Raw genomic sequence first — 16,022 nt, 5'->3', positions numbered from 1 at the left:
CAAGTTAGCTTCCAATACAGTGTCAACACAGTGAGTGGATTTAGATTCTTGAGAGATCAGACAAATGTCAGTGCTGCTACAAAGAGGTGGAAGCAGGACTCACATCCTCAGTCCATAGCAGCTCATCTGCCTTACGGTTGCCTCATCCCATGAAGAAATTTACAAGAACAGTAACAAAAAGCTTACAACTCTAATCATTTTACGTGTGTTTTGTCACCTCTACAAGATACATTATTTTCATTCTAAAACTAAAAGTAGGAGCTGAGTGTTCCCAGTTCAAAAGCATACAAAAACATATCCAAGCATTTAAGAACAGTCCTCCTTTGAGAAGTTTTAACTCCATTAAAATTCCCTAAGATTAGTTTAGCCAAAATTTAGCAATGAAATTATGAAGGTTATTAAAAGTATTCTAGCCCTTACAAAGAAACCAAAAGGTCACATGCCCTGGAAACCTCCTCTCAAGACTTAAAATCAGGCATGCTTTGGTAAGTTAATGACACATAGTATTAAAGTTCACATTAGCAAGAACCTCACAGATTTGGAGAGAAAGACGGAGCACTGCTGGCTTTTGTCCTGAGCTGGAAAACCACTGTCCTTCAGTAACCAACCCTTCAAGGTGCTGAAGCTGCAGCAATATCATTTGCAGCAGAGGCTTTTAAGAGGTTTTTAGCATCCTCAAATTAAATTTCATTCCATTAATGAACTTGTTACATTTACTAATAACAGTTCTTTGTGCTTCAGCCCTATGAAAAAAACAGCTATTTCCAATAATTGGCTAAATATTTCAAGCAGTCTCTAAAAAACTGCATCCTGATAACCCACAGAGAATAATAACAATAACAAGCCCCTGATCACTAAGAGCTGAATTTGGCTTGCTAATCCATCTCATGTGGTTCACTGCAGAGTGTCAATCCACTGATGTTTCTTGTTATTCATGAGAGTTAGAGCTACATTTGAAACAATAACTTAAGGCAAAAAAATCCTTTCCATCTTATTGCAAACACCCTAAAGTATACCACTGTTTTTTTTGTTTTTTTTTTTTTTTTAACAGATTATCTGCAGACTTTCTTTTCCCCCTTACAATTATGGGGTTTTTTAAACTCCAGGAAAAAATTAAAATATTAGAGAGCATAACTTCTTTACTTAGGTACATAAACTAACTGCATCATATGAATAAAACACAAGTTAAAAATCCTTAAGCAAAACACAGCAGTATAAGCTTTTCATTTTACTTAACATTTTAAAGGATATTTTGAAAAGCCTCAAAACTTCACAAGTGAGTAGCAAAAATAATTATTTTGGATACCTACTTTAATAATTGATGGCATTTTGGAGTTGAGGTTATCATAAGTAAAATGCAGACGAGTCCTGAAGGAACACTTGTACAGCAGAGGTTCCTGGTAAAATTCAATTTTACCACTAGCATTTCTCTTATCAAGACATACTGTGCAGTCAGAAAAGTTGATCATCTTCCTCAGTACGAGATCAGTGGCTTTTAAAAGAAGTGTGTAGGTTAAAAAAATATATTACATACATGAAATAAATTGTGCATACAAGTTCTTAACTAGAAGAAAGCAATACAAGACAGTTCTTTAGTTGTTATTTAAATCAAAGTACTTGCTTATGTGACTGAAGAGGATCATTTCCTGTGTCAGGCTTTTTATGCTGAATGCATAGGAAGTGAGGACAAATTAGTTACACCAAATAAAATTTTCACCCTGTCTGCTCTAACTTAGCTCTTTTAATAGAAGAAGAGTACTGTTTCATGTGGAAGAATACAATTACTATCTTTCTCATTATTCTCACAGAAATAGTTTTGCATATTATCCCCCAAAGTTTTCTTTTGAACCTTCCAAAAGAAACAAGAGCTTTTATAGTGAACTTAACATGAAAAACATTTTGTGATTTTGTCATATTAGTTAGTAATTATTTTAGCCAGAACAAAAAAAATAGGTTCAGGAAAACATTAATTGAATTCCACACTCTACCTGAAATCTTCTGTGTGATCTTAGCACAGTTACTGTGCCCCAGTTCCACCTCTAGCCAATATCAGTAAGAGCACCTGGACTTACAGGTGAGTGCTGGCAATTCAAGGACTGAAATATTCAAACACTGAAGACCAAGATAAAGAGTCAGAAGTTGGGGGCTTTTTTCCCCTGAAAATGTGAAGTGAAATGCAACTGGTATGCTGTGCTCACTACTGTGAGCACATTTTACTGCCACTCTTGCCAGCCTGTTCAGGGTTATAAGATCATCACAAACAAGTGCAATGGAATGCCTTAATGTGCTACTGCTCACTCACAAAACTTGCCTAAGCACTCACTGCCAGCAGCAAGCACTAATTCAAATACCATCACAGGATGGCAAGTGTGAGCAGAGGACAGAACATCTGTGATCATACAAGAATGTAGTATAAATCAGTCTATATTATTTCAGCTGGCTCGTCAGAATTAAGGTAAGGACAAGAGAAAAAACTGATTGGAAATCAAAACAGACATAAATTGCCCTACTTCTGATAAAAAGAGCCATTTTTATGAGACTTAATAATTTCTGTGTGAATTTAAGAGTGCCTCCACAGTGATACGTAAAACCAAAAAAATATCTACTCACCAGAGATGTCCATAAATGCTCGATCCCAAAACTCATCCACTGTATAGCATTCTGCAGAAGTGATATTGACTGAGAGAACAATATCATCCTCCACATACTTTAATATGAGATTGTTGATCACAATGTTGACATTATTTACGACACGCCTTATCAAACTCTGAACATAACCTATAAATTAAAACAAATTCTTGGCAATGATAAGGAAGACATGATCAACTAATTTATTTAGTAAAAAAATTAATTATTTCAATATATTTCTCATTCTCAACTTGCACTCTTTTAAAAAATTGAAATTTAAACAAACTATGTATCATTTTTACCCAAAAATTAACATGACTTAAAACTCTTTAACATTCTGTGTAGTTGTTAAGTCAACCAGCATCCTAGAAATGCAAGATACCATTAAAAAAGTTGTTAAAAACTATGAATACAATAGAGCATACGAAACTAATTAACTTTAAAACTAATTAAGAAAACAGAACACTATGGATTACTGTAGACAAAGAATTTTAACAATTACTTTTTTACTTGAGAGATATTTAGAAATAGGTTTGGAAAAGTGAACACCAGGTGCTAGGTTACTTTTCAAATGTGCATGTATTATGCCTAGGTGCTCCCTCAGTTTTTTTATAAGTTAACTAAGCATTAACACACCTGGTACTTTGTCATTCTAAAACCTAATATATCCACAACTTGTTCAGTAAGAGCCCTGTGAGGTGTATCAAAACCAATTTCTGTCAACAACCCAAACAGTAAGCACCTGCACTGAAGCCTGTCAGGAACAAATCCATTTACAGGTTTTTTACCATTTACATGTTTTTAGATGTAATGTTATTGGAAAAATCATCTCACCTGGGAATTCACACTATGTGGCAAACATTCATATTTTTAACGATATTGTAAAGAAATCGGTATTTGTGTCTTTCATGTATACTGAACCTAACTGTGGACCCAACTCACTTGTGCTAGAAAAAAGCAAGCCTTACAATTTCTCTGTTTTCAAATTTATCATATTACACACATCTAAAAATATGTTTAGTAGATGCTATCAAGTTCTAGTTTGGTGACTGTGCAGAAAAAAGCTAGCTAATGATAGAGGCTTAAACCCACAGGTTTCACGAGCAGTTTTCTAAAACTTGCATGAAATAAAACTCCTTTATGTCAACAACTTTAATTCCAATTAAAAATTAAAATGAACATCAAAACATCGTCAGATAACTAGGAAAATATTTAAGTTGCTACTTCCATTCTACTCTGCTTTTTCTAGGTATTGATCTTTTACACATAACTTTGCACTTTAGGGTATGTGGAAAGTTTTACAATTACATAAGTGATTTTCTTGAGCTCCACAACTAAAAATTTGCTCAGCTGACATAGGACATTTTTCCTTTTCTCAGGATTCAAAGTCTTCAATGACCAGAAAGAGGAAATCCAGAAATACAGTCAAATTCAATGTTTTCAGAGCTTAGTACAGTTAGATTTCTAACATAATCTGAATTGTCTTTTTCTGCATATCAATCTAAAACTACTGAAAAATATGTGGAATAACTTGTTTTTAAGGATTTTCTGATGCCTTCAAACAGCAACATTTTTAGTTTATATGAACTCAGAAAACCAGATGTATTATTTCAATAATTAAGGGGCATAAGAGACCCATATTCATCACTAGAGTGGTGTAAACCAGCCTGTACATAAATAGAAAGCAGCAAAAGGCATTTAGCTCCTTTTCCTAATTTCAGTATAAAAATATTTTTGCAGACTATTTAAATAGCAACTATAAAATTATAACCAGTTATTTAATTATGATTTCAAAGCAAGCTACTAATTTCATTGAAGAAAGTCAATCTGTCTCTCCACAGGTCCAAAGCTTTTTCAGTATTTTGCTTTCAAGGTCTTTCAGGAAAAGAGCAACACCATTTTCATCTGTGTCTTTTTGGCTGAGTGCATAAAGAGAGGAAGCAGTGTTCTACCCTCCAAATAAAACAGGGGTAATGGATTTGCTAAAAACTGTCTATGAAGATATTTCCAAGCTAGTGGTACAGTATATTGTTGGAAGTATCATACAGAAACCAGCTTCCTGATTCAGTTTATCTTCAAATATACTAGAAGGCGATTTTTACACGTGAGGAACAGTTTTTTAAGAAATTGTAATTCCTACAATTCAAAACAAAATAATAAAAACATCAGCAAGTTCATATATAATAAAGGGTTTGTTGTGTTTTCCTGTTTGTTTTTTTTTTTTTCAAAAGGGTATTGTTTTAAATACAAGTGGGAAAAAGCAGATATACTCCTGTGATTTCTAAGAATAGCACTATGAGCAACTTTGCCACTGAAATATAGGTGTTCTATGGTAAGTGAATAAAACCACCAAGAAATCTGTAGGGCTAAATTCTTTCCTGATGTACAACATAAAGTCCACAAGTATGCTTTTTTCAAATTGTCCAGAACCCAAGAGGCTGCACTGTGCATTAAATGCTACGAATGCACTTAATCAAATTAAGCAAACTTAATCAAATCCAACACTCCAAAAAATTTGTATCTCTGTAGTCATGGAATCAATATCATCAGACTAGATACATCTAAATTGAAGTTTAGCTTCAATTTAGTCTGTTGTTGCCAAAGCTACGTTTTTATCTAAACTTTGCCTCTGGAGATTAATCTCCAAGGATGCTAAAACAAAAAGACAAATAAATCTTAAAAAAACCATACAGCACAAATATGATACATGCATCTTCCAAGAACTTAAAAAGAAACAAAACTAACCAGATGACTCCACATCCTACTAAAATTCAGGATGTGCAAATTACATCTTAGGACATTTTACCACATAAGACATCTATACTAAACAGTGCTATTTATCCAATCAAAAGCAAAACCAAAGCTACCTGTATTTACAACTTTTAATTTTGTTGTTTTAATATACAACAATTAATACAGCTGTATTGATATAATTTCACCACAACTTACAAAAATCCTGCAAATGTCACTGAAGGAAATATATTCATACAATTTTTTAGTAGCCTTTGACTTTTGTTGTTTGCAGATGGGACCCAAAGAACCGAATTCCACAGAGCTGCCACAGCTGAAGCGCTGTCCATGGTAGGAAATGGTTTCCCCCAGTTCCAAGCCCCTGGAGTTTACTGGATCACTAAGCTCTAACAGAACCTCCAGCCCTGGCTCCTCAAGTAGTCATTTCAAAGCAAGATGATACCATGTAGCACATCATATTACACCCACTAAATGTCAATGTTGTCTTTCAATTCAAGTCAAGCATAAAGTTTCTGTTAACAAAAAACAGCAAGAAAGTCTCACACAAAGCTATTGTATTTTTAACCTACCTAAAATTACATGACCCAAGATGGCAAACTGCAATTCATTCCAGGACTCTCCAATTTTACTTTTCTGCATGAAACACCTCATATCCAAACTCAGAGGCAATAGTAATCAGATACATAATTCCTTAGGCATTTTTATATCGTAAAATTTCTCCAAGTTCAGGATCCAAATTCCACATTCACATTGAAATTCCATATCCAGGAAAAAAATGGGTGAAAATCTCCACCAGTAGATACAAGGTTCAATAAAAACCATTAATAAAACATGAGAGAGTTTGAGGTTTTCAGCCTGAGAAACAGAAGTCTCCAGAAAAACCTTAAAGCAGCCTTCCATTACTTGAAGAGAGTCTACAAGAAAGCTAGAGAAGGACTATTCACAAAGGCATGTATAAACAGGACAAGGGATAATTGTTTTGAACTGAAAGAGGGCAGGTTTAGATTAGATAATAGAAAAAAATTCTTTATTTTGAGGCACTGGAACAGGTTGCCTAGAAACGTTTTGTTCAAGGCCAGACTGGATGGGCCTTTGAGCAACCTGGTTGAGTGAAAGGTGTCCCTTCCCAAAGCTGGGGGTTGGAACCAGATGATTTTTAAGGTCCCTTCCAATCCAAGTCGTTCTCTAATTCTATCATGCTACCTTGAACTATAAATAAGTTACGTGAATTTAAGAATTTGATTAAATGGAAAGAAAGGTAATCAGCATTAAACTACATTTTATTGTGATTTGGTTCTATTTTCTAACATACAAGTATTTCACTAATCTTTGCAATTTTTAAGTAGACAAAACATAATAATCTAAAAACACTGTGGCCATCTGAATAAACTTCTGTATTTGAGCTACAGAAAAATACCTAACCAGTTTCTAAAATTATGGATTACCTGGAGGTAAATCAGGGTCAGGAGAAGCAGACTGCTGAACTCGTCGTGATTTTACTGCTGATTTCAAGCTTTCTGTGGTACTGCGGTTTGTTGAACTGGAACCACAACTTTCATGGTCTTCCTGCTAGAGGAAAAGAAAGCAATGAAGTCAACCAAACAGAAAGAAAATAAATGTGGGGAGAACTTGGTAAATGTTCTGAATTTCTGTCACTGTTTTTCCATCAACTCAATCCTGTACTACCGAAGTTGACACAAAACTAGCTGGACAACATTAAATTAATACTTTCACTAACTTTAGTTTCAAAAAGAAACCTGTTATTTTAATATTTATTTGAACTGAACATATTTCTTCTAGCTCCATTTCTGCTGAAACATTCCTTCAGAGACAGAGCCCTGCAGATTACCAAAACAAGTATGAGAAACTACCTAATTGTATGAGCTTATATGCCTACTCATGAAACCACTTCAGATGGTTCCAAGATGTCAGGCTCACATCCTTCCTAATACCACTAATTGAAACTGATTCATAAAGCAAAATATTTTTGCAGACTTCTATAACAGTAAAACATGACCCCAGAAAAGATAAATGTACTGAGGGCACCTGTTCCTCTTGAGCTTCTATATAGTTCATTCAACATAAGGAATTCAGAAGCAGAAACATAGCTCATAATTCCAGAATGTGATATAAGCCTTTCAAGATGAGATTTGCAGACACATGAAAACCTTAATTAGATGAAATTTAGGATTTTAACTATACCAGCACTATTCCCATTACATTCCAGAATGACAGTTTAACTACAAGGCTCAAGTGTAAGAAAGCCAAGAGAAGTAATGCAAATATTCTTCCAAATGTATTAAAAGTACAGGTTAAAGAGAATGCAAACACAGATTTTGACCTAAGCCAAATTACTTTGATAGACATAGTCTCTTGCAGAAAAAGTGAAAAATGCTTTCTGGGTCATGCCACTGATCATATCACACAACTTGTTCACAAAAAGAAGTTTTGGGGAACAAATGTCAAGTAACACAGTATGAATTATAATATTCTTAAGTCTACTTATCATAAAAAGCAAGCAGCTTAAACTGTGCTGGGTTTTTGTACAGGACAGATCGTGTGTTTCTCTACCTGCTGCCTGGTATTTCTAACTATCTCAAAGAAATGACAAAAGGATATATTCACATTACTTGCTTTTTGATATGGATTTTGCTTTCCATTAAAAAATTAATACATGCTATGATACACTTCGAATGCAGGTCTGCAACTTCAAAAGTCACTGGAGAATTTTTTTTCCTTCGACTCTGTACTTAGAGCAACAAAACAGGGAAATTCTCTGATAAAATGAAAAGACCATTTCACCAAGGAAAATAAAAAAAAAAAAAAAGAAGAGCACTTGGGGGAAAGATAAGGTTAAGACAGAAGGTAGAACTCATTTGGTCGAAGCTTTAACTCATTTGGGGCAATTGCATAAGACATATTCATATATTAGAAGACTAGATGATAATTTCTGAAAGAAGGATGAGTTACCATAAAGGATTTGAGATTTTCCCGTTACTAATATAGTATTGAAAAACAAGCTGTTGGATGCTTTTTATTTTATGGTTATTTGGCCATTTTAGTCATACAGGAAAGTCTCATTCTACTGCATAAAAACCCCGTAACAGGCATTGAGAATCAGCTCTGTTTTGAGGGCATTTGTTTGTTTTCTCATCTCTGACAAACTTCTGATAGTTTTCATTGGGGAATGCAAGTCTCCTGAAGACTCTCCCTGAACTTAGAACCGTGGAGCAATTTCATTAGAAAACCACCTTTCTCTTTATGGCATACCAGACAGAGATAAAGCAAGAGCTTTAAGTTTTCAGGAAGCCCAGCATGATGGAAGTCTCTTCATCAATATGTATTTTGTAATCAGCAGAGCTCAACTCTCCTTCCTCTCCAGTTTACTGAAAAAAATTTTGAAATAACTTTTATATATATATATACTCTTTCTTGGAAACTAGTTTACTTGTAGCATAGAAATATTTTTTTCAGGTAAGACACTACACAACTGTTTATGTTTTGAACTTGCAGAAAAGCCCAAGCTCAATGAGCTCTGTGCATCTCCTTCTTCCCCAAGCTCACCCATGGATTGCACAGAATGCTGTGCTGCAACTGTTTAATGGTCTGATTGGATCTGATAGGATCCAATTGGTCCAGTTGGTCCAATTAATTGGTCTGATAGGATCACATTACACTGGAATTGTAGTATTTATGTCAGCTACAAAATAAAGAGAAGGGGAGAGAAGGGAATGGGGAAGTTCTTTTTCTGAAGTGTTAACTCTATCAAGCCTGATTACATTCAAATCTAACTTGTCTATCTACATACTGCTATAATTCCAATACATGTTCTCAAAACTTCACAAAATCTATGCAATATTTTTGAGTATTATGGGCAAAGCTTAAGTAAGAGTGGTTTAAGCTTTTACCACTTTGAGACCACAAGGAATAAACACTAGCACTTTGGCTTTTGATGGGGGATCGGTTTTCTAAAGGAAAGGGGTGGAGAATCCTTAATTTTAAAACAAAGTCTCAAATCTCAGCCTATAAACACATTACATCCAATAAGCTTTTCATATTTCCCTGAGCTACAATTCTGTTGTGATGGAAAAACGGCTGTAAATCATTTACAGTGAGCTGGATCTAAACACAAGCAAAAATGTACATGTTCCAAAATGGTGCCAAGACACAAAATAAATTTATCTCAGAAATATACGTGTGTGACTTAATCCATATGAAATAACAGAGTACACCTACACTTAAGAAGAATTCAACCTGACTGACATTTGAAAAAAGGGTGGGGCTTTTTTTTTAATCTGGGATAACATCCATTCATATCTTTACAACACACAATTATCAAAAATATTTTTGGGAGCTGCAGGGGTTGGTTTTGAGTTTTTTGAGCATGAACATACACACCATTTTTCACGACAGTCACTGATATTTTATAAGCCAAATGTATTCTTCAATTACTTGAAGACGATAAGAGTGGCCATGCACTTAAAAAAACTACACTCCTAAGTACACATACATCCAGAAGGTTTCTGTATCTGCACACTTCTGCTCAATGTTAACTTTAAGAGCACACTATTAATTTCTCAAACATGTGGCTGTCTCATAAGCCCAGAAGTAAAACACGTTCATTAAAGAGATGGAGAAAGTTCCAAGGAAACTGCCAAAACTAGCATAATTATGAAACTATTTAAAACTGGAACCAACTAGAGTCACACACTGTGTCTAGATCACAGTGATGTCATCAGAAACACCCAGCCAAAAAGCACTAAAATTACTGCGCTCCCATAAATCCACCTCACACCAGATGACAAACATTTAAAAGTTGAAGTTAAAACCGTAATGGGGTGGGAAGGGAGTTACATTCTAAAAGCGCTAATAACTATAGTTATGGAATAAGATTTGATAAACATCCATTCATTTCATCATAAATGAGAGTGACTCCAAACAATAGCCACAGCAGTGGAAAATTAAAAATACTCATGATATATTTAGAGAGATGATTTTTAAATAAGATAACACATTTACAAAAGTATCTTTTCCCACTAGCTTGTATCATAAGTAAAGCCTAGAAAACTTAAATTTGTACAAGAGGTCCTGTTTTGGGGTGTTGTTCTGCAAATACAACAAATACAATTTTGCACAACCAGGCTCCTTTTTAACTTTTGACAGTCATGTCAGATCCAGTAGCCAGCTGAAATGTTTTTTTAAGCACTATGGTTAGATCTAGAACTATGCAAGTCATAAGCAACATGCTAAAGACTACTAACTCTACTACCTAGGCTAGTAAAGTTATATTTGAGTTCCTCAGTTAATTTTCTACTGCAATTTAAAACCGTTATTGCAAGGTTTAGAGCAAATTGTCAATTGTCAAATTACAACTGACAATACTTGAACACATAACAAATGAGGTTTATTTTGATCTTTCCTAATAAGTGAAGCTTATAATCTCTGTTTATTATTCTTTCCTTTATTGATTATGCTTTCCAAATTAAAAATAGTTTTCTCCTTAACAAATACACGCTCTTTTTTTAAAACACACAAATCCTACTCAACGTGCAAGATCTCCAAAATGCCTCATAAGCACACTTTATGGGAAAATAATGTTCGCTTGGAGATCACTTGGCTATTTATGCAAATACTGTCCCTCTGCTTTCATAAAATCAAGTTAGACAAAGAAAATTGGGTTCTATAGAAACAAAAAAACACCAGGAAACTGTTTAAAACCAATGAATATTATGAATTAAAATTTTAAAACCCAAATTGATTCAAATTACCTACTACACAAACTTGCAGAGAGCTCTCCATCCCCATTTTTTCCTTTTCCTCTATAAAATTTGCTTCTTCTCACACTTTATCATTTTTAAAACAATAAGCTTAATATCCTTTACAAGTCATTAAAAGATATCTATTCATATTTCTGTAAAATGTATTTTAAATAGCAAGATGCAAGAACTGGGGGAGTGGAACTTATTTCCCACTAGTGGGCAGTGCTCATATGGCCGAGTAGTTGGCTGCCTGGGGCAAGACTAAAAGCAACATTCAGGATGTGTTCATTTTAGCAAGGCCTTTGGCACAGTCTCCTCACATGGGCAATCTCCTCATTCACAGACTGGTGAGAATATCAGTTGGATAGTGGGAGTTCAGTAAAAAAGTGGCTGGACCACTGAGCTCACAGGGCTGTGATTAAGGTGCAAAGTCTAGCTGATGACTGGTTACTTGTGGCATCCTTCAGGGATCAGTACCAAGTCTATGGTATTTTAACATGCATACTGAAGACCTGAAGATGGGATAGAGTGTGCTCTCATCAAAACTGTAGATAGTACAAACCTAGGGAGAGGAACTGATGTCCTGGTGGGCAGGGCTGCTATTGATAAGAGTCCTTGAGGGAGTGCAGAAAGGGGCTGTCAGGAATGCAGGGAAATCCAAATGTAAACGCTGAGTGCTGGAGTACCCAGTATAAAGATGCTCTGGAACTGCAGACTAAAAGCCAAACCGCTCGAGAGCAGCTTTTCAAAAAGCAATCCAAGGGTCCCAGGGGGCAGCAAGCTGCCCATGAGCCAGCAGTGTGTCCTTGCTGCAAACACCAGCTGTGTGCTGGGCTGTACTAGCAAGGGTGGACCCAGGGGCAGAACTCTTCTCCTCCCTTAGCTCCCTGTGAGGCACTGTATGGAATACTGCACCCTGCCAAGGGCTCTCCAAGACACTCCAGAAGCAGATCTACAGAGGACCACCATGGTGGTTAGGGCACAGAAGCAACCTCCTGTGCTCTCTCTCGGGGGAGACTGAGATAAATTAGGGTTGTCCAGTCTGGAGAAGGATGATCCAACTGCTGCCTACAGCTACCTACTGAGAGGGTACATACTGAGAGAAGTGGGAGCCAGACTGTGTCTGCTGCCATTCATCTTTTCATGGTACAAATCTGAACTGTGCAGTTCCAAGCTGGGCAAGCTGGTTTTCATCATTTGGAGGGTGATCAAGTATTGAACTGGCTGCCCAGAGAGGTGCTCTGAACACCTCAGAGCACCTCTGAGCACCCAGAGTCTCAGTCCTCAAATTATTCAGCACTTTGCTGGCCAAGCCCTGCAGCAACCCATTCTAATTGGACTTGCTTTGGATATGAAGCTGGACTAGATCACCACCAGAAACCATTCCACATTGCACTACGATTTCTCTGCATGTGAAAATGAAACAAAAAGTAATACAAATTTTTGAAAATATTATCTTTAAAATACACAAGTTTCACTAAAATGGTAAGCACCATCAAGATCTTGCTTTCAAAAGGGTATCTGGTTCTTTTCCACTGCTATACACTTGCTAATATGCATTACATATAAACAGATTCATATTATACTTCTAACCTCACAACAACACTTCTGCTGGCTAACATACGTTAAGCACTGTTTAGAAATTAGTACAGAAAATTAATTATATTCTTTTTTTAATGAACAGCAAACTAGAAGCATAACACTGAAACAGAGAAAATCCAGTGACCCACATATGACATCTGTACATCTTTTGCAAGATGGGATTTAATAGTCTAATGCACATTTACTTTAAAATTATGTAAATATAGGTTTATTTCAAAACTATGACAGTGTAAAATATTTAAGACAATTTAGCCAAATCAGGCTGCGTTCCAATTTTGCAGAATAGTTAAGGACTTCTGTATTACATACAGAAATTATAGGTTCTATATACTTCTAGTACTTTCAAAAGGCTATTTGAGATTGCCCACTTTTTTTCCCACTGTAACAAAACTCAATTTTAAATCTTTTCAAATACCTCAGAGCGAGTACTCAGAGACTGAGCTCTATCTTTCTCTATGACAGACAAGAACATGCTAGAAAGTCTTTTCTTTCTGCCAGAGTTTTTTTTCAGCACTATTTCATGTAGAAACTTGTCAAAAATAAACTCTTAATATTATGTCCCAGACTACGAAGGAGAAACACCAATGAATTTGAGGCAGAGATCTGGGGAGTAGGGCAAATAAACAAGGTTTAAGTCTGGTTAAGCAACAGACAAACTGGAGCAATCAAGAACAATTTAAACAAGGTGTCAGCTTCTATTTGCCTCTTGTTGCATGTGATCTTGGCTGATGTTAAATTAACAGAAACAACCAGCAGGGATGACCAACAACACACATTTAAGATACATGCATTAGATGAGGGTGTTACATCCACCTCCCAATGTTAGCATAAGCCTTGAGCTGATTCTATGTTAGCACAGCACAATGTGCTCCAAAATAGAGGTACAAATTAAAAATGCACACAAATGCTGCGGACAGGCTAAAAAGCTGCCACAGCAGCCCCAAAGGTAAGCCAGGGAGCTTTGTAAGGCATCTGTTGCACTGATACCACAAAACATGTGCCATCTTCCTATTGATTTCCGGATAACAAATCTCCCTGTCATGCTGCTACTGTTTTTATTAGCTGATTATCCAGGCTATTTGAAAGGAATATTCCTTTGTTTACAAGAACAGGAGCTGTCAAGTGTCTGAAAGCCCATGGTGATACGGTCATACAGCCAAAGATAAATAGAACAGGCTGTTCTCACTAAGTGGTTCTCAGAAATATACCTCAATTTCTCAACACTAAACAAATAAAATGACTTTGCAAGTTCTTTTTGAGGGGAGTTGTTCAAATATCTTCTTTCTATTGTGTAAAGAAAGTTGTATTATAAACTGTTAACTGATCATCTAGTAAAGTTTCTGATACATTTACTGTAGTTTTAAAAATTATGAGGCCACCTACCATGATGTAAGTGCTTTTTAATAGAAATAAACATCTCAAAATGACTTTTCTGCAATTTCTCCTAGGATAAGCTTTTTGAAGATTTCATTCTCTCATGTTACAGGAAGTTTGTGCAGTGCTTTGCTTGGAGGAAGATGGGTGGGGTGGTGTTAATTCTGTAACATTATTCCGCATTTAATATCAAACAAAGTGAAGCCTGACCCATGACTAGAGCTCTCAAAGCTACATAAAAAACCCAAAACCAATCCAAAATAAGAAATATTACAGTAGCCACTCCCAGCTATACGCAAAATTCAGCATCGCTGTAGAAGCAAAGATGGAAGGGATAATAAAGTCAATTCTGAAATGTTTGCTCCACAAAGTCACAGTGCATAGAACTCTAACTGAGTAACTCTCAAGCCAGGTTAACTGAAAGGAAAAGTCAAGAGGAAAGACATATCAGAAGGGTGAGCTTCTTCAGCAAAACTGGTAATGTGGGCTGAAATGGGTCATTCTAGCCCATATATTCTCTGTGACTGAAAATGAGAAAGCAGAGTGACTGAAACAGTTTAACACTGAAGGACTGGGAGAAAAGAGTAACAGAAAATACACTCAGGAGAACAGACTGAAACCTAAGAGAAGTGGCCCACATTTCTATTATCTTTTCCAATTCGTGTTCAGAAGCATGCAAATATAATAAAGAGTGATAAAAAGAACGTATATCTATTTCAAAAATCTGTTGAAAATTAAATCAGAACAAAATAGGATATATATTTCAAGTTCAAATAATTTATCTCCATACATGAAAACTCCAGACCAGTCTGACTGTTCCAATGTAATCCAGCAATTTGGGGCCTACTAGAGGAGCATCTCACCCTCTTCCAGGTCCAGCTACTGAACTGGTCAGCACTACAACAAACATGCATTTTTCTTACACCACCTGCTTACATTTTTGCGTGTGCTATTTTGGAAGACACTGTACGAAAGACTGGATATACTCTCATCCTTGTTGCAGGTACCTTGAAATATTCGGAATGGCTGAGAAGTAATTCTCTAGCATTTATCAAGTCTGTTTCTGCAGTATTCACCACAACATCAAAATACCATTGTAAGCACGGCTCAGTCACATCACCAATTCATTAAACAACACCTGGGAACCATTAGCAAAAGTTTGATCCATTCACGCCATACTCTCTTCCACCTGCCAGAGGGCTAGCACTGGTTTCCAGCACTATTTCAACTGGCCCCAGACTTCACCAAGACATCACTTTCCTTTGTGGTGTTAGATGATTGATGGTATTTGTTTCCCTGCACGGTTCTGGTGGGTTGTAGTTCAGGTCTGCTTCACACTTTCTTTAGAAGGTATTTTCCCTTAACACATTTCCTACTGGATTTTATTAGAAAGCCAGACCCCATGTGCAAGATTTCTCTCCACCAAGCACCTGCCAAGGATGTAGTAATAATTTTTATTACAACATAACCTTGCCACCCACTTCCTCCAGAGAAAGGTAGAATACTGTCCAGACCAAATTTTCTCCTAATCCCAAACACTACTGAACGGCAGACCTACAGCAGGGTCCCAGCAAATTGAGTAATCCTCAGCTCTCAAATTTCCATCATCACAATAAACCTCTGATATATAACAGTGAAAGGCCTGAGGCACAAAGCTTTGCCTGAAGCACTTGCTATCCAAGCAAGCTCTTTTCAGTGCTGAGCATCACTTGGCTAGTGCTTGGCTTTTGGCAGGTGCTGGGGATGGAAAGAGAGTAAAGAGGTAATGAAATGGCAATGAATTTACATGCCAATGTCAGAAGGAAGAGTATATCCACTAGGGTCCCTCCAGCTGCTATAGATTTTCACAAGTGTTTAGGTTATACTTACAGTGACTAATTCTCCATCAAAATTGTTTAAAACTAGCCT

At 36.2% G+C, this 16,022-nt stretch overlaps 1 protein-coding gene across 4 annotated transcripts in view; it reads right to left on the bottom strand.

Annotated features, from left to right (window-relative positions):
* The window catches only part of VPS13B (vacuolar protein sorting 13 homolog B), a 429,427-nt gene that overhangs the window by 377,600 nt on the left and 35,805 nt on the right, over positions 1–16,022 (bottom strand). For 3 of the 4 annotated variants that reach the window (XM_053998051.1, XM_053998068.1, XM_053998058.1), the window contains exons 4-6: positions 6,825–6,948; positions 2,611–2,778; positions 1,311–1,492 (exon numbers count right to left, since the gene is read on the bottom strand). In XM_053998051.1, the coding sequence (XP_053854026.1) occupies positions 1,311–1,492; positions 2,611–2,778; positions 6,825–6,948 (474 nt within the window). The remainder of the gene's footprint in view (positions 1–1,310; positions 1,493–2,610; positions 2,779–6,824; positions 6,949–16,022) is intronic. The other variant, XM_053998077.1, reaches the window with a different exon arrangement.

Source organism: Vidua macroura, chromosome 1 (genome assembly GCF_024509145.1).
Source record: "Vidua macroura isolate BioBank_ID:100142 chromosome 1, ASM2450914v1, whole genome shotgun sequence".
Classification (NCBI taxonomy): Eukaryota; Metazoa; Chordata; class Aves; order Passeriformes; family Viduidae; genus Vidua; species Vidua macroura.
Note: the sequence above shows the minus strand (reverse complement) of the source record. Positions and strands in the feature narration are given on the sequence as shown.